This window comes from Orycteropus afer, unplaced genomic scaffold (genome assembly GCF_000298275.1).
Source record: "Orycteropus afer afer isolate SDZICR_OR568_19922 unplaced genomic scaffold, OryAfe1.0 scaffold00325, whole genome shotgun sequence".
Lineage (NCBI taxonomy): Eukaryota > Metazoa > Chordata > Mammalia > Tubulidentata > Orycteropodidae > Orycteropus > Orycteropus afer.
The window spans coordinates 2,304,018-2,324,918 of record NW_006921912.1 but is presented as its reverse complement, the minus strand read 5'-3'; the positions used below and the strand labels follow the sequence as shown (position 1 = coordinate 2,324,918).

The 20,901-nt window shown below is 50.6% G+C and overlaps 3 protein-coding genes across 3 annotated transcripts in view; 1 reads left to right on the top strand and 2 right to left on the bottom strand.

Annotated features, from left to right (window-relative positions):
• Positions 1 to 3,898, top strand: part of NRGN (neurogranin) — a 7,381-nt gene extending 3,483 nt beyond the window's left edge. Inside the window, exon 2 of the mRNA XM_007952116.1 lies at positions 3,680 to 3,898. Within this exon, the coding sequence (XP_007950307.1) occupies positions 3,680 to 3,898 (219 nt within the window). The remainder of the gene's footprint in view (positions 1 to 3,679) is intronic.
• A 1,835-nt stretch (positions 3,899 to 5,733) lies between these two features.
• On the bottom strand, positions 5,734 to 10,059 carry VSIG2 (V-set and immunoglobulin domain containing 2). Its single transcript, XM_007952115.2, has 7 exons — positions 9,999 to 10,059; positions 9,352 to 9,515; positions 8,635 to 8,842; positions 7,512 to 7,670; positions 6,488 to 6,607; positions 6,237 to 6,381; positions 5,734 to 5,866 (listed from the first exon to the last, which is right to left on the bottom strand). Exons 1-7 carry the CDS (start codon positions 10,057 to 10,059, stop codon positions 5,734 to 5,736), a joined length of 990 nt encoding a protein of 329 aa, XP_007950306.1.
• A 1,241-nt stretch (positions 10,060 to 11,300) lies between these two features.
• ESAM (endothelial cell adhesion molecule) lies at positions 11,301 to 19,567 on the bottom strand. Its single transcript, XM_007952114.1, has 7 exons — positions 19,498 to 19,567; positions 15,818 to 16,005; positions 14,455 to 14,656; positions 14,113 to 14,268; positions 12,228 to 12,350; positions 11,847 to 11,973; positions 11,301 to 11,616 (listed from the first exon to the last, which is right to left on the bottom strand). Exons 1-7 carry the CDS (start codon positions 19,565 to 19,567, stop codon positions 11,301 to 11,303), a joined length of 1,182 nt encoding a protein of 393 aa, XP_007950305.1.
• Positions 19,568 to 20,901: the final 1,334 nt, after the last annotated feature.

Here is a 20,901-nt window from a genome sequence, read left to right as displayed (position 1 = left end):
TTGAACTGCCAGCCTTCTGGTTAGCAGTCAAATGCCTTAGGCACTATGCCACCAGAGCTCCCATAGGACAGAGTAGAACTGCCCAATAGGGCTTCAAAGGCTCTGATCTTCATGGTAGCAGACTACCACATCTTTCTCCCACAGAACAGCTAGTGGGCTTGAACTGCCAACCTTTCAGTTAGCACTCTAGTGCTTAACCACTGCACCACCATGGCTCCTTCTGATTTACATAGCCACATATATATATAACTTTGCTGCATTTTCTTAATATGAAAAGGCAGAGAAACATGATTTTGGATGCTATGCCTTTCTTTTGCACAGTCTAGTTGACTTGGTCCAAGAGAATTCATAGAACTAATGATTTGCCCTGAAGCAGTGGTTAACAGCACAGGCTTCTTTACAAAACATCTCTGAGGTTCAATTTCCTGATTTCTAAAATAGAGATTAAATGAGGTAATGTGTGCAGAGTGCCTAGCCCAGGACCTCACATATAAGTGGTAATTCTTAGAGCTATTAGGATTTGGGAGCTGAGGGAGGCTTTATTCATCTAAACCAAGTTCTAGCAGTGTCTGAAGAAACTGAAATGCTCAGAGGTGAAGTGATGTGCCCAGTTGGGACCCGAAGCCATGGTTCCTGCTTTGCCACCCAGTGTACTTTCTACCTCCTCTCTACCTCCCAGTTCATAAGAAGCCCTTAGGCATGCATCATCAAATCCTGGCTTTGGAAAGCATCAGCCTGACCCCATGACCAACCAGCCTTTCAGTCTTCCTTTTACTGTTCCTCCAGTTCTGTCTATAGATAGGCCATCTAGCAACTCTGCCCTGAGAATTCAGCTAGAGGGAGGAAGTGCTAGTTCCAGGGAAGAGCAGCAAGTTGGGGGTGGCTTTGCCTGTCGTCCCAGGTTTCCATTCTGGATCCAGCTGGGGTGGGTGGTGACAGCAGGATGGGTCTTAGCGTGGTTGAGAGAAAATAACCCTTCCTCCATTCACCTTCCCCACTCCTCCACAGCTGCCAGGCTGAAGAGGGGAGGTGAGTTGATAATGTTTTTTTGGTTCTTGTCCTCTTTTGAAGAGAAGCCTGCCAATATCCCAGGAAAGGCTTGAGCTATGAAAATTAAGGAACCCAAAGGAGTTGTTTATGATTTTAGGTGGACATTAAGATGCCTATGGGAGAGCTCTAGACCTGGGAAAGACAAAAGGAGTATGTTTAGTACCTCCACACTACATTGGTCTCCTGGTAGCTAGCTCCTTGTAACTGTTTAAATCATGTGTTGGCATTTGGGGCACAAAATGAGCTTTGGAGCCCGGGAAATGAGGGTAGCGTTGGGAAGCATGACAAGGGTATATCTAGAGAGGGAAGACATTTTGCATACCTGGGCTTGGGCCTGTAGAATTTAAGGGTGCGCTGCCAGAGCAGACCTCGGTTGGGGTAATGATCACTGAAGCTTTGCTGAAGACAGCAGAACTATACCCACTCCACTTCTATGAACTGGATGGGTGATGGCTGGGAGGCAGGGGAAGTGAAAATGAATCACAGTAACCATGTGAGACCTTGGGTTATCTCATACCCTAGGGGAAAAAAAAGACAGTAAAATTGCTCAAGCAAAAAATATGGGCAAATTCTCAGAAGCCCTAGGGCCGGATCAAAGGAGAAATCCCCTTCTAACTCCTTAGTAACCATTCTCATTCCAATCCACACTAAAGCTGTAAATAATGCTAAGCAACAGTGGGACCCAGGGGCCAAGTCCCTCTTCATTCCAGTCTTGCCTCTGAAATCCATACCATTAGTTTCCTAACCCCCTGTACTTTCAGCTAGGTTGATCTGTGGGAGAAACAGAAACATACTTTGGAACAAGGGTTTGATTATTATTACGTTGAATTATGTGATGTTGTTATAATTTGACCACTTCTGACCTACAAAAACATCTATTTTGCATCAACTTAGTAGTATTATTTAAAGGAATCATAATAGCTACCATTTATTGAGCAATTAGATTGTACCAGAAACTTTATGCTTATCATGTTGTTTATTCTTTCCACACAATCCATATAGGTAGATATTATTATCCTGATTTTTCAGATGAAGGAGCTGAGCCAAGAAAAGATTCCATAACTTACCCAACACCAGACCGTTAGCAAGTATAGAGCCTTGGCTCGTTTTCTTGATGGCATTGGCTTATCCTATAGAGTCATTAGGAGCTCTGGTAGCATAGTGCCTAGGCACTTGACTGCTAACCAGAAGGCTGGTGCTTCAAACCCACCAGCCACTCCTCGGAAGGAAGGTTGGGCAATCTACTTCCCTCGTGATACCGCCTCAGAAACCCAAGGAGGGGTCGCTAGGAGTCGGGTCCGACTGGAAGGCACATAACAACAACAACATAGAGTCATTAGCTACCATCAAGTCGACCTCCAACACAGGATGACCCCATGCACAACTGAATTGGACTATTGTGATCCATAGATATACTCTATAACTATAGAGTTTTCATCATCAGATTTTTCAGAAGTAGACCACCAGGCCTTTCTTCTTAGTCTCTAAATCTGGAAACTCCACTAAAACCTGTTCAGCATCATAGCAATACAAAAACTTTCCCTTGTAAACCAATGATGGCTGCACTGTGGTGCATCATACAGGAATTGAGGCTGGGAATCAAATCCTGGTCTCTCACATGGAAGGTGAGAATTGGTGAACCACCAATGCCCTTCATCCTATAGAGTAGGATATAAAAATATACTTTGGACTCTGACATACAAGGGTTTGAATCCTAGGTTCATTGTTATCTGTGTCCCCAGGTAGGTTTGTAAACATTTTAATCCTTAGTTTTATTATGGGTAAAGAAGAGTAAGAATAAAAAGTATGTCACAGCTTTGTTGTGAGGACTAAATAAAATAATGCCTGTAAAACTCCATGTTAAGGTGCCTGAAACAAGGTAAGTGCTTAAATAGTAGCTACTGTCGTCGTAATTTTTGCCTCTTCATGAGCACATAATGGAAAGGGCTCTTGCTCCTCATCTTTCCTTTGTCCTTTTTTAGAGTGAATCCTTTCCTCTGTGCTTCTTCCAGACCAACTCCTCTCTTCTGTGTTTGAATTCATCCTGGGGAACAGTGGAAAATGGAGAGTCAATGGGAAATCAGGCTCTGGGCCTGTAGCCCTAGGTGGGGGGGAGGCTGACTCACTGAGAGCTAGCCCCATCCTCACCCTGATTCCAGCTGATTCCAGTTCTAGGGTGATTTCATTAAGGGAGGGGACTGTCCAGCTAATTCTTCTCCACCATCTCCCAGGGAATCTTGCTGCTGTTTTCTTTGCTCCTCCAAACCCACCCTCCAGTCAGTTCTGCTGTTCCTGGAACTCGGAACTCGGGGACCTTTGTTCACTCAGGGGTATCTGGCTTTCTAGTATCCCATCCCTCTATGCAGTTTTATTTCCTGATACGGGGGTCCTGCTGTGTCCACCTGGCCCTGAACCCTCTTTTTGGCCTGCCGCAACCCAGGAGACACACACAGAGCTCCCGTCCATGCCTTTAGTCCTTCTCCAGACCAGAGCTCTCTACCTCCCCACGCTCCCACCTATGCGTGGCCCTCGTCTCAACCCTCCAGGGCACTATACCTACTCTATCCCTCGGGGTCTCCTCGGGTACTGGCCCAGTCACCCCAGAAGAACCCTCCTGCCCCGCCCCCAGGAGAGCGCCTGCTCCAAACCGGATGACATTCTAGACATCCCTTTGGACGACCCCGGTGCCAATGCCGCCGCGGCCAAAATCCAGGCGAGTTTCCGGGGCCACATGGCGCGGAAGAAGATAAAGAGCGGAGAGCGCGGCCGTAAGGGCCCGGGCCCCGGGGGACCAGGCGGAGCTGGGGGCGCCCGGGGAGGCGCGGGCGGCTGCCCCAGCGGAGATTAGGCCAGGTGAGGCGGGGCGCGACGGACCTGGAGGTTCTCAGTTCCAAACACCCGGGACCCGCCGAGGGCGGCCCCTTCTCAAGGGACGACTAAGGGTGGTTTGGCGGGGTGCAGGTGGGATGTGGGGCAAATAAGGGTGGGGGCTAGAAATCCCAGTCGCGAGGTGGATAAGTGGGAGGAGGCTGAGGGTACTACAGGTTCCAAGAATTCACTCGTTTCTCTCTCTCCAACCCCACCTTTCTGCCCACCTGGACTGAAGAAGAACTGAGCATTTTCGAAGGTAAAGAAAATAACCCCGAAGTGGCGGGGTGGGAGCCCTGAGTAAGAGAAAAGGACCACATCCCCCAGCCTCTTCCCTCAGCCTGCCCTCGCCCCCTCCCAGCTTGGGAAAATGTACCCGGAGCCCACGGGTTCTGTGACAAACCGAGACGCCTGAGGCTGTGACCGGGACACACACCTGGACTGACAAAAATGCGCAGTCACGCCCATTTGGCTGCACAAACCCGGCCGAGGGCCACAAATACACCGCGGCGTACACACGTACCTGCCCCGCGGTTCATTTCAGCTCAGTGACTCGGGTGGGGAGTTCTGGGTGACGGGATCCTCAGGCACTGCCTGCCCTGGTGTCCTGGTTCAGAAAAGGAGAAAGGGGTGGAGAAGAGGCGGTACAGGGAGAGGGCAGATTCTCAGACCTTCTGTCTCCTCAGTTCCCGAGGAGAGATGGATGCCGCATCCCCTTCGCAGTGACGAGACTTCCCTGCCGTGTTTGTGATCCCCTCCTTCCCACCAACCCGCCAGCTTCAGGAGCCCCCCTGCGTCCCCACAGACTCTTCCTAGGCAAGCTCCGCCGCGGAGTCGCCAAGTCTGAGCCCTTTTCGTTCTCCCGTCTAGTATGGTCCCCATTCGCTCTTCCTCCCCCCCCAAGGCCCTATCCCAGCCCTCCCAAATCTTTCTCTTGCCCCCTGTCCACCTATCCCGGCGCCCAGCATGCAGCTTTGCCTCCGCAGGCTCTGTGCGCTTCCCTGCGCGCACTGCGGAGGGCGCCCTAAACGCCGCCGAAGTATGCTCACTTAAAAAAAAAAAAAAAATCCTCTGGTTCAATGTGCAGCTAAAAGGGGCGCTCTGCTGCTCTGTGCTGTTTGAGCCCCAACCCAGCCCCAGAGATTTGGATCTGGGATGTGGAAAGAAGAGAAGAGAGTTTTTATGGTGTCTGATACCTCCTGCTCTGATCGGAAGGGAAGTTCCTATTTCACACCCCAATCTCAAGCCTGCCTGTAATCAGCCCTCCCCTCTTTCCAGCACACCCAGAAAGCAACCTCTGCAGCTCTTTTGTAAATGCAAACGCCCAGCGAGGGGAGGCTCCATAGGAGGAGTCTGCTGCGGCCCCGCCCCTGCCCCTACTGGCCCCGCCCCCGCAGGGCTCCTGGGGCTGTGGCCGGAAGGTTTTTAATCTGTGTGTGTGTGCATGTGACTGTGCTAGGTTGGAATGTGAACAATAAAGAGGAATGTCCAAGTGTTCACAGGGTACCAGGTGGGAGGGAATTTGGGTGCACAAAGCCAGTCCTTGAGTAAGTCTTGTCTGACTAGACCAAAAACTGCAGTGGGGTGGGGAAGCTGGGCACCCAGGTATAAACTTTTTGGCCACTTTGACACAATGAAACTTCCTGCCTACAGCATCATCTCTTGGACTTCAAGCCCTTTCTTTCCCTTACTGGTAATACTTTTCGGTGCCTAGAGGAATTCAATACACCTGCAGAAAGAAGAGGGAGACAGTATGGTATCCAAAGGCTTTAATTATTGGCATTTCCCCTCATTCTCTAGGGATCAGGAGGGAAGTCAGACAACCATAGGGAACTTGGACTTGGTGGTTGTCACAGTGCTGGCAGAGGAGGGCGTTTCCAGGAGCCCATTGCTAGAATCGTCCCTCACAGAAGTCTGCTCAGAAATCCCAGGAGCGATGGCATCCTCCCTGATGAATAAAGGCAAATTCTTAGTGAAAACCAGAGCATCCCTCAAGGAGCCCCATCCTCTAACCCAGGGGCTTTCAAATCTCTGTGCATGAGAATCATCTGTGGCTCTTGGTTAAAAATGATTCTAGAGCCCTGTTAACCCCAAACCACACACATACACCCCAACCTGGGAACTAACCTCTTCACCCTGCGCTCCTTGCTCACACACTCATATACATAGGCCATACTGCTTCCCCTTCACCAAATGGCAGGGCTGAGAGCATTCTCTACCCCTACACATTCCTAAGACCTCTGCATTTGAGGGCTGAAGGCATCAACTTAATCCAAGGCCTTTCATATCTTTCTGCATTCCTCACCCCTCCAGCTCACCGAAGTTCACTACCCCCATATGTCTCCTTGGGTCTCTTCCTCCTCTCCTTCTGGAGTCTGACCAGGCAAAATGCAGCAACTGACAGGAGCAGTACACCTAGGAGTATCCCGATTAAGGCCCCAGCCACTCGGCCTTTGGAGGGATCTAGGGAGAGAAAGGACTCTCAGAACAGCAGGTCTTCCTTGCCCCCTCCTCAAACAGCTTCATACAGCCTTCCCTGGTAACCTGGCTTCTGCCCACAATTCCCTACCAGTCACAGAGAGGGTCAGCTCACAGGATGCACTGCCTAGCTGATTGGTGGCCACACAACGATAGGTACCGGAGGAGGTCAAGGAGAGATTGGTAAGAATGAGTTGTCCAGATACTTCATCTAGAGGGTGAAAAGGAAGTGTTCTGTCACTCATTCTAATGAACAGTGAACACCTACTATGAGTAAAACATAGTTCTTTTAATTCTTAAAGCCATTCTACCAGGAAGTGGTTAACCTCATTTTATTGATGGGGAAATTGGCTCAGAGAAAGGAAGTAATTTGTTGGAGGTGACCCAAACAGTCCCAAAGCCACTGCAACCTCTGTGCTTTTTCCACCCTATACCACATGGAGCGGGGGGTAGTTCTGTACACACAAGAGGGGTTGAGAAATTTGCATTGGTTTTGAGGTGGGTGCTTACTGGCCAATATCGGGTTCTTAGTTGGGAGTAAAAGGCTCAATTGCTAGCAAATGCATCCCCTAAACTGACTTAAATACTAAATCCTTACCTTTGCTTTAGTAGGCAGAGCACAAGGCTTGGGGGAGAAGGGAAATGGGAGTGTCCTGGGTTGATAAAGGGATTTGCTGGAGCTGAGGCTGAGGGACAAGACAGGGCAACTGGAACCAGCTTGAGAAAGCTGAGAAGCCAAGGCTTTTAGCTAGTTACATGTTTCCTTAAAGAAACTGGTGAAATGAATAAAACTAGTCCATGCTACTGCCTCAGGTTCCCTTCCAGGAACTCTGGAAAAGATTCATGACCCTAAGGAATCTAAAAGAAATCCCCCAGAAGCAGACTAGTGGTAATCATCCAAATGCTCCCTGCCCTCCACTCTCCCAAGATGTCAAGAAAACATTTAGGTTGAGAAATGCTCCCCGATCGCCCAGCCGGAGAGTGTGGGGAAGAGAATAATGAAGTCACTGAAGAGGCAGGGAAAGGGTTTGTCTCATAACCTGAATCAAAGAACTATGTGTGTGTGGGGTTTAGAGGCCAGATTTGCTCAGATCATAAGTCCCCTGGGCCCTTACCTTGCACCATGCTCCCAGGAGAAGGTGTAGGAGAAGATCCAAGATGAACCCAGTTGTATACTGGCCTGGGCGCTCCCTTGGAAGAGCTACATCTCAGTGCAGCAGAGCCTCCCACAGAGGTTTGACCACTCTGAGTGCACAAGGGGCTACTGGGGGGCACTGTAATGAGAATCACAGAAAGTACCTTAGCAGTCTTCTAACCCAGTCCTCATGAAGTGCTGGAATTACTACTTCAATATTCCTACCAAATAGAGTTCCACTTCTGTTCAGATGGGCATCCCTAGGTTGCACAGTGTTTGGCTGGTAAAAGGAAGGTTGGAGGTTCAAGTCCAAGTCTACTCTGAGGCATCTCAAAAACAAGCAATCTATTTAAAAAAAAATCAGCCACTAGAAATCCTATGGAGCACAGTTCTGACGCATATGGAGTCTCCATGAATATAGCAACTGGATTTTTTTTTTTTTTTGGTTTCCTGTCCAGATACCACTGTATCCCCAGGAAGTGATTTCCACTATTGGAAATTCTGACTGTCATAAAATTCTTCCTCATGTTGAGCCAAAATCTGTGTTGATATAATATCTGCCCAATGGTCCCAGTTCCTGCTCTCTGTGCCCACAAAGAAATTAAAATGTCCATCACATGAGAGTCCTTCAGATATTTGAATACAGCTGTCATACACTACCTCCTTGCTCAACTCTAAGCAGGCTGTAGTTTGAAGTTAATGGAAGCTCTAAACTCAAAGTCAAGGCTCAGTAAAGGAGATGCCAAAAAATGGATATGGAGTCCATGTTCCTTTACCGGCCATTCCCTTTCTTTGCCATGTACCTTGAGAGGGAAACAATCTGAGCTTTGAATGGGCACTTACTTCCCTGTGGACATGGATGGAGCTGTTAGAGGTAGATTTTTCTCTCTCAGACCCTTCGTTACCAGGGCCTGAGGGTGGAGGCACTCTCTGTACATGATATAATTGACCATCTAGATAAGATTTGGGGTCGGGGCATTTTCCACTGGAGTCCCTGGTGAAATTGTATGCTTGGCCTTGGAGTCAGGATGTGAGGAGATTTACTGGGCCAGAGCAGTCTTTCAGAGTATGTGGGTAGCTAGTGTATCTCCAGCCGGCCTTACCCAGCACAGTAAAGTTGATTAACCCCAGCCCATTGGTGTAAAAATCTGGTGGGTTGTTAACTTGGCAGAGGTAGGTTCCAGTATCTGAGGGGTGGACATCACTCAGTCTCAGGGTGGCCACTCCTCTTGTGGGGGGGCTCTGAAGAAGACTGGCCCGCTTTGCCATAGAACCAATTGGATACAGATGACCATTGGTGAAGTACAGGATCTGGGAAGAGGCAAATGATATATGTGTGTGCCTTTTCTTGGCATCAGCTCTATCTATAATCCTTACTCACAAAGGTTTAAGTATAGGAGGTCCAGAGAAGCTGATATCCTATAGCAAAAACCATGAAGGTCTATCAGTCCCCAAACAGCATCCTCTTTCAGATGCTACATGAGCTAAATTCACTACTTTCAGCTGAGCATGGATTTCTCTATGTGAACATAATAATCCTGGAAAGGACTGCATATTGTCACATTAACTGAAATTGGGACTGCACTAACATAGAACCTATGGGAGAAGAATGATACAGGATCAAGTAGACTGAAACTCTGAGAAGATCTAGGAAAAGTCCACTTACCTTTCATCCAAGCATGCTGATCCCCAAACACACCCTCCTGGCCTTGGGTGGTTCTCCAGAGTGCAGCTTTCCTGAATTCCCAAGGCAACCCCTCTAACAGGTGGGAGAAGTCCCGCCCCCCCCCCGCCCCCACCGCGTGGCGCTCTCTGCTCACAGGATGAGAGGTAGAAATGGGTTTCCCAGGCTGCACAAAGCTCCACTCCAGGGCGAAGTTGTCTCCCACCGAAGTGCTGTAACTGCAAGTTAGCTCAGCCGTGTTGCCCACGGGCGCACTCAGCGGCTCAGCGGGCACCTTCACCTCCACTGCCAGCCCCGGGGCTGGGGACCAAGAGGTAGACTGACGAGAGGAAGCTCTCAGACGATGCCCGGGAAAGGGGCTGGGGTAGGAGTGGAGACCAGACCCAGATCCTAGTGATCGTAGGATTTCAACCCATTCTGTTGCTTCCACAACGCAGGCTGGGGGTCCCGCCCCCAGAGTGCAACCCTCTGCCCTGAATTCCTCCTCCCTTCTCAAAACCTGATTTTTCCGGGAGGGAGGAGCCTGGCCAGGTTTTTGTGGGTGAAAGGACCGAGACAGAGCCAGGTATGAGGGTGTGTTTGTGAGGGCCTAGAAAACAGTGGTGGTTAACCCTGGGCTCTGAGAGGCCATATCTGCCGGCCAGCTCTGGTGCCTCTCTCGCCCTGGCTCTCCCCCACCGCCACCACCACCCCCGGACCCCTGTACCCTGGCGGAGACTGAGTAGGCTCAAGGGCCTCAGCTCACAGCTCTCACCGTGGTTCCACCCCATGCCCTCTCCTCACCACTTGTGTAGACGAAGCCCAGCAGAGCCCAGCAGAGGAAAGGTCCAGGGAACCAGGCCATGGCCCAGAGAGACTTCTTGTCCTGAGGTCTGTTGGTTCGTTGCCCTGCCTGGGTCTAGGAATGGGAAGACAGCGCCAAAGGGCAGCTGCCTCGTGCTGGTCAGGAGCAGAGACTGGCTATCTCAGAGCAAACAAGGGGAGAGGCTGGCACCCTCAGGTAAGGAAATGCTCCTCCCTCTTTAAGGCTCAGTTCTGAACTCACTCTAATCTTCCTTCCTTCCTCTTTCCCCCAATTTCTGAAGCTGTCAGGCCCTGGAAAAAGGGCTGGACCTGAGGTGGGCACCTTAAGGAGATAAGATCAGAACTGGAACTCTGGAAGGAAAGTGACTCTGAGGAAGAGGGAGGCATACTCTAGGTCTAGCAGAAAGGACACCAAGTTCATCCCCTTGCTGTTCAGAGTGCCCTAAGGAGACAGGCCTAGCAATCTGCTTCCGAAAAGTCACACACAGCCTTGAAAACCCTGTGGAGAAGTACTATTCTGAACACAGAGGGGGTGGCCATGAGTCAGAACTGACTGGACGGCAATTGATAACAACAATAGACTTTGTTTCTCCATCTCTCTACCCAACAGCAAATGACCCCTTTAAAGCCACTAGAGCAATCCTGAGCTAGTTAGCACTGAGACTGAGTGGTGAAGCCCTCCTCCAGGGCTGGGTGCACCGCCTGGGTAGATGCCCATTTTGCATCATCCTTAATCTCAATTTCTGGGAATCCCAAGCTTGAAAAGGCAATTTGACTCTCACTTTCCATACAAGCAGAGTTTATTGATGTTTACAAAAACAAAAACACATTTCAAGCTAGCTTTTTAAAATATCCTCCCTATCCCCTGCCCCAGCAAAAACCCAATTAAGCCAGCAGGACAGTTTATATTAATGCAGGGAGCTGGAGTGAGGGGAGAGGTAGGGGTAGAGGACAGCCCAGGGGAGCCTAGAGGAGTCATTAATTAGCAATCCCCACCAGGGCCTAGGAAGTAGTCAATTTCATCACCATTCAACTGCAATCATTGGTGGAGTGTGGGAGAGAGTGGAGGCTCTTCCTAATCCCAGGTCCACTGCCTCTTCTTTTACCTCCTAAGAGTTAGAGTCTTACTGAGTCTCACTTTTCCCATAAAGAAAGGTGGGGGCAGGGGATCTGGGTCTGGAATGTGTCATCACCCTCCCAAGAGTCAGGCCTCCATGCTAGGAATGACCCTTATATAGGAAGGAGATAACCAGATGACTTAGCTAATGAGTGGCTAAGCCATCACACCAGAGACCCAGCCTGACTCTGGGCAGGCACCATAACAGGAACAGCACCCATACGGCTCAGGGCAGAGGAAGCAACTCCACCAGGGCTGGGTGATACTGGTTGAGAATGGGCCTCATCTGTCCTGGGCAGTCGTGGTGAGGGAAGGGCCTGACTTGACAGGCTAGGCGTGGGGGTCAAAGCGCCAGGCCTGGGAGGGCCTTGGGGTGGCCGGAGGGCTCGTGCTGAGGTGACAGAGGAAAGGGTTCCATTCTTGGAAATTGTGTCTGAGCCTTTTGGCCAGGGCAGGGTCCGGGGAGCAATGGCATCCTCCCTAATCATCAAAGAAGTAATAAGAGGTCAGAAGGTACGGGCTACTACATGCTTAATCTTACCCACCCACTACTCACCCTTCTGCCCCACTTCAACCCTCCTCTCCCTCTTCTGTAAAATCTTCCCAGAGGAATTAAGTTGAAATCTTTCCATTAGGAGTTGCCTGAATTCCCAAGCTCTGTAAGGGGAGCTAGGAGAACTCTCATCTTGGCAAAGACCAGGAACACTTACTTGATATCATTGGCTGGCTCCTCTAGAGCCTTGCTCCAGCGGTGGTACAAGAGGACCAGCCCAGCCAGCAGCCCCAATCCAACTAGAGTACCCACAACAGCTCCAGTAATCACTGCAGGCCCAGGCCCTGGAAAAGCCTTGATGTCAGAGAGAACACCTAGCTGTTCTCCACCCCTCTCCAGTCCCAGCAAACATTCTCTGTCTTCCCTGTTAGATAAGGGGCAACTGTCAATCAGAAAATCGTCTTTTGTAAACATTTGAACAAGCTCCCTGTCCTGTTACAACCAGTGGGCTCAGCAAATAGGTTGCCCCCCTTCTCTTGCAGCACCATCCCCCACCACCATTGACCATACTTCTTAACCACACTTACCCCTCACTGACCTGTGCTCACTTCCAGGGTCACATTGCACTGGGCACTGCCTGCCTCGTTGTGAGCCTTGCACACATAGACTCCAGACATGGAAGAGGACAGGTTTCTGAGGCTTAAGGACCCACGGATGTCATCTGTGGACACAATGTAGCTCTCAGGCCAGAGACCATCTTTCTCACCAAAAAAAATCCTGCTTCTCCTCTAAAAGGTCCTCTTCAACCTCCCTGGGAGACTCAGTTTGTCTGTTCCTTGATGGAGGGATTGGGTGTAACAGCCAGCATACTGAGTTCTACTCTCAGTTGCAAAATTGCTCTCCATGGCCACTCCTCATTTCTCCCACCCCAACTAATATCTGAAAGGAGGCTAAAGAAGAAGTGATGCACAGAAGAGTCAAAACACCATTTTTCCTTTTATTTCTGGAAGGCAGTGTGGTAAGAGATAAAGAATATTGGGCTAGGAACTAGAAAACCTGGGCTCCAGAATAGATCATGTGACTTTAAAGCAAGTTACTTGATATCTCTGTATCTCCATTTCTTCATCTGTAAAATGGGGGGAATATGACCTACCTGATGGTATTGTTAAGAATGACATGAAATAGTTATTAGAATAGATGATATTTTTTTGGCTACTTACTCAATGCAAAGGCTGTTCTAATGTTTTTCCATGTACTAACTTACTAAAATGTCACAACAAATGTATGAGATTCTATTCCAAAAATTTTTTTATTATAGAAATATTCAAATGAACAGCAGAAAAAGTAGAAAAATGGAAATAATATCCATACCACTTAGAATCAACAACTGTTAACATTTTGCCATACTTATTTTTTCTATCTACCTACCTATCTATCCATCTATCTCAATCTGTCAGACATATTGAATATTTCAGCATGAATGTTCAAGATATAAGAGCACCATTCTACATAACCACAATACCACTGCCACACCTAACAAATTAATAAGAATTCTCCCAAAGCTCTAATGTTGTTGTTGTTGTTGTTATGTGCCATCAAGTCAGACCCGACTCATAGCAACCCCTCCTTGGGTTTCCCAGGCAGTATCACTACAGAAGTAGATTGCCCCATCTTCCTTCCGAGGAGTGGCTGGCGGGTTTGAACTGCCAGCCTTCTAGTTAGCAGTCAAGTGCCTTAGGCACTATGCTACCAGAGCTCCCAAAGCATCTAATACTCAGTCTATATTAAAAATGTTCCCCTTGTCCCTAAAATGTCTTTTATAGATGGTGTGTTCAAATCAGAGCTATTGATATCCTTATTTTACAAATAAGCAAAAAAAGTCACACAGCTAGAGTGGCAGAGCTGGAATCTGAATGCAGTAATCCAGAGCCACTAGGCCATAGGGCCTCTCTAGTAACATATAAATGAATTCAAAAAAAAACAAACTCACTGCCATCAAGCCGTTTCCGATCATAGCAACCCCCACTGGGTTTCTGAGACTGTAAATCTTTATTGAAGTAGATTGCCCTATCTTTCTTCTGCAGAGCGGCTGATGGGTTTGAACCACAGACCTACCAGTTAGCAGTCAAGTGCCTTATCTACTATGCCACCAGAGCTCCTTTTTACATATATATTGCCCAATCTTCCTTCCAAGGAAGGTTGGGCAATCTACTTCCGTAGTGATACTGCCTTGGCAACCCAAGGAGGGGTCGCTATGAGTAGGGGCCGACTGGATGGCACATAACAACAACAACAACATGAGAGCACTAATGACATGCCTGCACTTGATAGGCCCTCTTTCTCTACTCCCCTCCCCATATCATCTTTACCCTCCTCTTCCCCAGTATTTTTCAGTACTGTCTCCCCTTTACACCCCAGTCCCTCTTATACCTCACTTCTTTCCCCTTCCCCAACCAAAATCTCAGTTGTTTCCAGAGGTTCACCTGAAACTGGTGCAAAGAAAACCTGGGAGGATGGAGGCAGCCGCTCCCACTGATAATGGGCGGCGGGCTTACTCCTTGGGGACTGGCAGCTGAGGGTCACGTTGGTCCCCACACGGGGTGAGCCCAGGAGACGGCAGGATGGAGGAGCTGGAGGAACTAGGGGAGGGGAGACAATAACAACTCACACCTTAGGGACCAATAGATCTTCCCTCCCCCTCCCCCCAACACACATTTTTCCTTTTGTGGCTCCATTTGCCTTTCCTCCAACCCTTACACTCAACCATTTGGCAAAGAGAGACCTGAGGATGGGGTAATATCGGAAAATAGGTACTTCTCACTCACCCAGCACATTGAGTTCAAAACTTGTGCTGTTGTAGCCTTTAGTTACGCGTTGACCTTTATACACATTCACAGAACAATGGTAAGACCCAGAGTCTTCCTCCTGGAGGCCCTGCAGCCGAAGTGACACATTCCGAGAGGGCATGGAGTGGACCAGGGATACTCTAGGATTGCTTGACACGACCACATTGTTGTAGGACAACACCTGATGTGGAACATAACACCTCCCCATTCATTACTGTATACACTGTATTCACAGGCTCAGCTAACCCCCTTCCCTCAAACTGACACTCTATAGATACTCCTCACCTGCATACATCCCTTCTAACCTGTACCAGCTCTCGCTCCAGCTGCCTTCTCACCACCCCTGGATACCTTTCACCAGAACAGTTCTTGTTTCCGTATACATCATTTCTTCACCTCCCATTTCAGATGTTTAGAAAGGTGATATAATGGGAAAGGGAGAGATAATGTGAATAGGAGGCTATGCAGATTGAAGGGGTAGACCCAAGTTTTATAAGGCCTGAAACTTAGCAATGGGGCAGGTGGGGTGGTGGAGGTTGCATCTTTTAAATAGATGGAAAAAAATGTTTTGTTTTTTAAGAGGAATAGAGATGACCTTGTGAACTCATCTTTCCAGGACCTTGGAAGGAGCCTATACAAGTGAGGGGCTCTGAAAGTGAAGGTTCATTCAGTTCTGGGTGACTCCGCCTCTGAGTCTGTCTGCTGTGATGATAGAGGACTAGTGGAAGATTGTGGGAGGAGATTGCCCCTTGCTTCCCAAGGAGGTAAAAAAGGCAGGGGAGCAGATGATAATCATCTGACAAGTGGCCTGTCACAGACAGGGGTGAATTACCCAGTAAGCAAGGTAAGCACAGGCTTCCTTGTGCTTACTTAATAATCTGCAGTGAATAGTTTCACAAGGCATCTGAAGTAAAAAAAAAAAAAAAAAAAGTGAGACTGTTCCCTATAGATTAGTAAGTAAGCACAAGAAAGCTGGTGCTTACCTTGCTTACTGGGTATCCCATGCTGCTGACTGTGTAAAACAGAGGATGTGAAAACAGAATGACGTTCAGCTTTTACAAGTTGTGTTACTTGCCCTAACCCTTCCTCTTTCTCAATAATAAAGTAAAATATCTCTCCACCTCCAAAGTGTTTTGTATACTGGACTAATAGGGAAAGTTGGAGAAAAGAGAATTCTTTTGGGAAGCCTCCAAAATTGGAACAAAAACTGAACCAGTGAGGACACTTGCTTTTCCCTAGAACTCTTCTCCTTATCCCCTTATTTCTGCCAGCTCTTTCCCACACCCACTCCCCCACCTCCGCTGGGCCCAGCTTGCCACTGGCAAGGCACTTTCTCCCTCACCTGCTTCAGATCCTTTCCATCCTGTTCCAAGAACCAGAACACCACCGGCACCTCCCATGGCTGGAACGAAGACACCTCCCCTCTTAGAGTATACCACACCGGGAACACCACTTCAGCTCCCTCCACGGCCTGCAACCTGGAGAGGCCCGCGGGCACGTGCAGCTCCACCTGGGCCCGCGAGGGAGATGCTAGGGGCAAGAGCAAGGAGGCGTGAGCGCCGAAGACTGACTCCCTGCTGCGCCCGCGCCTTCCACCCACAGCGGTTGGAGGAGAGGGTCTCGACAGTCGCGAAAACAGGAAGAACCAACGCCTCCGGTTCCACAATTGGAGGCCTCAAGGATTGCCCAGGAACCACTGACCCAGTGTCCCGCTTTCCATTTCACTAGTGTATTCTCCCGAAGGTTTTTAGCTGGGATAAGGACGCCTTTCTATGCGTTTATTTTTATCCAGAGATTTCTGGGCACCAAAAAGAAGGGGTAGATTTCTAGCGAGAAGGGGAAGATATGCAGCAGGAAGAGCAGATTTAATACTTTTGATCTCCACCGCACGTAGCCCCCTTGCACCCCCAATTACCCCCGAGTCAAAGGGTAGTAGCGATGCTAGTGGAGCCGCCAGGGTCCCTCGCTCCGGTGTTCTCGCCGGGACTTGCAGGAGTTGGGAGGCGGCCGCGTTGCGGATTAACCCAGCGGCTCCTTCTGAACTGCCACAGCTAGACAAAAGGCAGTGGCTCAGCGCCCAGGCCTTGCCCAGTGACTGTGGTGCTTCCCAGCTCCCGCTCTGCCTCGACTTCTCCAGGAAGGCAGGGGTGTGTGACCCAAAACGGTCCCAAGGGTCACTGTGGGGTCCAGGAGATCTAGGCGGGCCCTCTCTACGTCGCAGTGAATCGTGGGCAGAGCTGAGACGTGAATGAAGGTCTCCTGACAATTACAAGACTTTCTCTGGTGTGTCCAGCATTGAGGGGTGGACTGGAGTGTTGGTTTCAAGGAGGGGGGTCATGGAATCAACCCTTGTGCCATGGTGCCCAGGAACACTCACTTTTTGCCCTACAGGGAGGCAACGGAGTTTCAAGCTCTTTAAGGAATAACCTTGGTGCGGTACCTTGCCAGGCCTTGGATGCTGGGCCCCTGCTCCTTAACCTGCTGTTCCCTACCCTTAGCAATAAGTTATGGGACACCACCTCCCCATGAGGAGCAGGCATCCATGCCACAGGCAGAGGCCGCAGCCAGGACCAGCTCTGTGCCCTCCTGGGCCACAGCTGAAGACCTCTCTGGGCCAGGAAGCTGATCCCACCAGGATGCACGTCACCCCCACCTCTTTCCGGCTGCGAGTCTTTACGGAGTCCCCACTCCTATTCCTTGGCCTTTGCAGCACCCCCTTCCCATTTCCTGACGGGTCCCTGTGGGCTGGGCAGGAAACTTGGACCCGGTGATAAGCCAGAAGAAGACAATGAAGGGGAGGGCTGCTAAACTGGAGGATCTCCATGCAAAAACAACCCCCACCTCAAGGAGTTCGATGCCCCCTGGGAGCCTGGACCCCCTAGCCAGCAGCAGAGGCTGAGGCCTAGAAGACCTGATGTGTCCCTGCCTGTGGAGCCGGCTATCCCAGGGCCTGAAGAGAAACTTGCCACAGGGTCCCCTAGCTATGTCCCCAGGTCCCACATTTACAATTTCACTTGGCAAAACTTAGGGGTTAAAATAGATAGTTATGGGCACACTGGGGTCTGGGCAAATGCTCCTTGCTCCAGCCCCACATCAGAAACTAGGAGTGGCTGGGCCCAGGGCTTTCCTGCTCTGTCCTGGATATTTACTGGAGGTTAGCCCCCCTCAACTTGTCAGCTCTTTTAGTTACCAGGATCCAAAGTAGCCACTGAGCGAGAAAGAGTATGGGTGGGTCTGGGTGAAGGAGACTGGAGTAGCCCAAGAAAAGGAGCCTTTCCACTCTGCCCTGAGAGTGAGGGAGCAGGCAAGGGCCTAAGGAGAGCAAAAATGGGCGGGCTCCCCAGGGCTCCTATTTTTAGTCTCCCTCTTTCTCTGAGAAACTCCCCCCTTGCCTGCTTCTCACGCCCCAGGGGCAGCCGCAGAGACTCGAAGATTTGTATACCCATGTTTACTGCAGCACTATTCACAGTAAGAAAAAGGTGGACACAACCTAAATGCCCATCAGCAGATGAGAAGAGGAGCAGTAGGTCCTTTCAGAGTGCCTATCACAGCACCCACAGTGCTAGCAGGAGCACCATTTAAACCCCATATGGTTGGTGGGTGCTGGGCAACACACACACATACAAACAAACGCACACTACCCCCCAGTACCCCCCTCAACCAAGGAGAGATGTTGAACAGGGCATAACAGGGAGAGAAGAAAGGGGGTGCAGATGAGCTGCAGAGGGTTGTCCAGGATGCCCAGGCAGCAAACCTAGATTTTCTTCCCTTGTTTCAGAGATCTGCCCCAGCAGGAAGGGGGTGGGAGGGTTAGGGGTGGAATGTCAGGACACAAGGAAAGAGAAGCTGAGGTAGAGGTTAGGTGAGGGGAGCTAAGAAGTTGAAGGATCCTGGAGTAGGTCCACAAAGCCAGGAAACTGCCCTGGCTTTGGTGCAGTCAGATGGCTACATTTGAGCCTCAGTTTGTCTGGAGACCCTAATACATCACACTCCAATACCTTTGGGGCAAGACCCAGGCTAAAGGTGATAAGTGGGAGTTAGGTGATCACATCTTAGCCTCCATCTCTACAGCTGAATTTCATTCCATTGCCTTCCAAGTCTTACACCCTCTTAGGCCTCAGTGGCCTCTAACCTAAGGCTGACCTGCCAAAAGTACCTTCACCCTCATTCTAGATCCTTGAAGGGGATGGTGAGAAAGTCCAGAAGAATATGTGAAAATGTGTATGGGCTTAGTTCCTGTTGGGTCCTTCTCTTCCCAAATGTGAGGCTGAGCACCCTCCCCAACACTTGCTCCTTGGAAGGTTTCCTTTACCTCCAACTTTTTGCAGCTTCTAGTGCTTATTTCCCTTGTCCTTTTGGTTCTGGGATCCAACAGAGGTGGTGAATTTCTTTGGGAGGGGGGTCACAATTCTCTCAGTATTTGAACCCCTCCCCCATTTCCTGTGTCCCAAATGGCCTCACGGTCGTGCTTTTGGGGCACCTCCCTTGATTCCTAGGGCAGGAAGCAGGGGGAGGGGTAAGGGAGAAGATCTGGGCTAGGGAATTGATGTGAAGTGAAATGCCTGTGTTAAATCTGGGGACCAGGGAATTCCTGCGGGGTTCTTCTGCATCAGCTTGTGTCTGCGCTGTGGGGTGGGGGAGTAAGGCTAGTTGGAGTTAAGTCTTTAAGCTCTTTAGGGAATGTCTCATCTACCAGCTCAGCTCATCCGGATCTGCTAGGGAGAAGACGGAGAAGTAGGGGTGAGAAACAGTTGGACAACTCACCCTCGACTTACTTGGGTCTACCCCAGTAAGCGCTCGCTCCGACTTCCCCCTAACACACACTGCGCCCAAATTGGGAGCTAAGTTGGGGTGAGAAATCTACACTAGCCAGTGATGCCCTGAGGGACTGGGGGAGGGGAGAGATCACAAGCGGGAGCCCTGTTCTACTCAGTTGCTCATCAGCGCCCAAAGCCACCTCCCTCAGGGTCAGACTCACCCTACCCTTGGGCCAAGTCCTCTCCCGGTCGCAGGTTCACTCACCTAGGGCACTCAGCCCCAGGAACAAAAACCGCAGCAAGCTGGCCGCTGGGAGCCCAGGCAGGGAAACCATGGCCCTCCCCGGCCCCGACGGAGTCACTGGTCCTAGCTCCAGGACACAACGACCGACAGGTGCCAAGGCAGCACTACAGCTGGGGCGGGCCCGGGAGCCAGGCCACTGACACCAAGGGCGGCTCCAGCCCGAATCCGTGCGTGTGTGTGCCGGGGCTAGGGTGGGGACCGACGGGGACAGGGAGGCGGGGCATTCAGGAGGGCGGAGAGGTCGCAGTCCTCCCAGGCGAGACGCGCGGGTGACCCGCCGTGGGGGGGCGCTCCTTGCACTCTGTCCGGATCCCGCACTCCCCACACGGTTAGGCTCTGGTAAGTACTGGTGCCTTCCCGCGCCCGCCCGGGGGACAGCGAGAGAAGGCCCCTGAACAACCACTCTACTCCATACCCTTCAGTCTCCGCCGTGGGGGTAAGAAGGGGCGAGGAAGGGGAGTTTGGGGATTACCCAACGTCCAGGAGGCACCCGCACCCTTGACATCGTCGAAGACGGGGGCTCTGGCTCGACTAACCGGCTTGGAACTTGGGGATACTGCGTCTTTAGCCTAACCAGGTTTGGCCTCCTTGAGGAGAAAGCCAGGGGACCTCATTCTGCCTAGGCTCAAGCCTCGGTAGAAACCAAAGAGGCCCTGGTACCCGCGCGCGCGACTCCTTCTGCCCTATCAACCGCTTTCCCAAAGCCAGGGGCAGGAGAGGCAATGGGGAGCCAAGCAGGCGCTTGCAGCCGGCGGCCTCAGACCCAAAATTCCGCCTGTCAGGAAAGGTTGTGGCCCCTCCCGCCCGCAGCACCCAGAGACTGCACTTCAGCTCAGCGCGGGTGTGCTGATGCTGAGTCGGTCTCCACCTGTGGGCGGGGTAAGAGGAAACGCTCTGAGTCCTCTGTACCTGTTGCCCCCGAGTAAATTCCGACTCACAGCGACCTTATCAGAGACTGCCCCCACAGCATTGCAAAGCTGTAAATCTTTACGGAACAGCTTTCTCCCATGGAGCAAGTGGTGGGTTCTAACTGCTGACCTACTGCTTAGCAGCTGAGCGCTTAACCACTGCACCACCAGGGCTTCTCAGAGTTCGCTGTAGATCCCCTAAAACCCAAGTCCGATGATTATCACCCTGGTCTTTGAGTCTCATACCACAAGCAGGGAAAAGAATGGCCCAAGGAACTAAGCAGGAAACTGAGAAACCAACTGCTGTTCCTAGCGCCTCTCCAGTGAAAAGAACTGCTTATAGGCCTTATGCAGACTGGGTAGAGGGGGCGGCTTCAGGGAAGGGCAGACAGGACAAAGTCACTCAACTTCTTCCGTCCCCAGTATCTTCGCTGCCTCCCATCCCTACAGTGATGGG

Coding starts and splice junctions, on each gene's coding strand:
- ESAM (XM_007952114.1), bottom strand. CDS start 19,567: ATGGTTTCCCTGCCTGGGCTCCCAGCGGCCAGCTTGCTGCGGTTTTTG. Junction 12,351..14,112: donor TTTCTTTGCACCAGTTTCAG/GTGAACCTCTGG, acceptor TTGTGTCCACAG/ATGACATCCGTGGGTCCTTA. Junction 11,974..12,227: donor GACCCTGGAAGTGAGCACAG/GTCAGTGAGGGG, acceptor AGGCTTTTCCAG/GGCCTGGGCCTGCAGTGATT.
- VSIG2 (XM_007952115.2), bottom strand. CDS start 10,059: ATGGCCTGGTTCCCTGGACCTTTCCTCTGCTGGGCTCTGCTGGGCTTC. Junction 9,516..9,998: donor GGGCTTCGTCTACACAAGTG/GTGAGGAGAGGG, acceptor CTTGGTCCCCAG/CCCCGGGGCTGGCAGTGGAG. Junction 6,608..7,511: donor TCCTGGGAGCATGGTGCAAG/GTAAGGGCCCAG, acceptor TTCACCCTCTAG/ATGAAGTATCTGGACAACTC.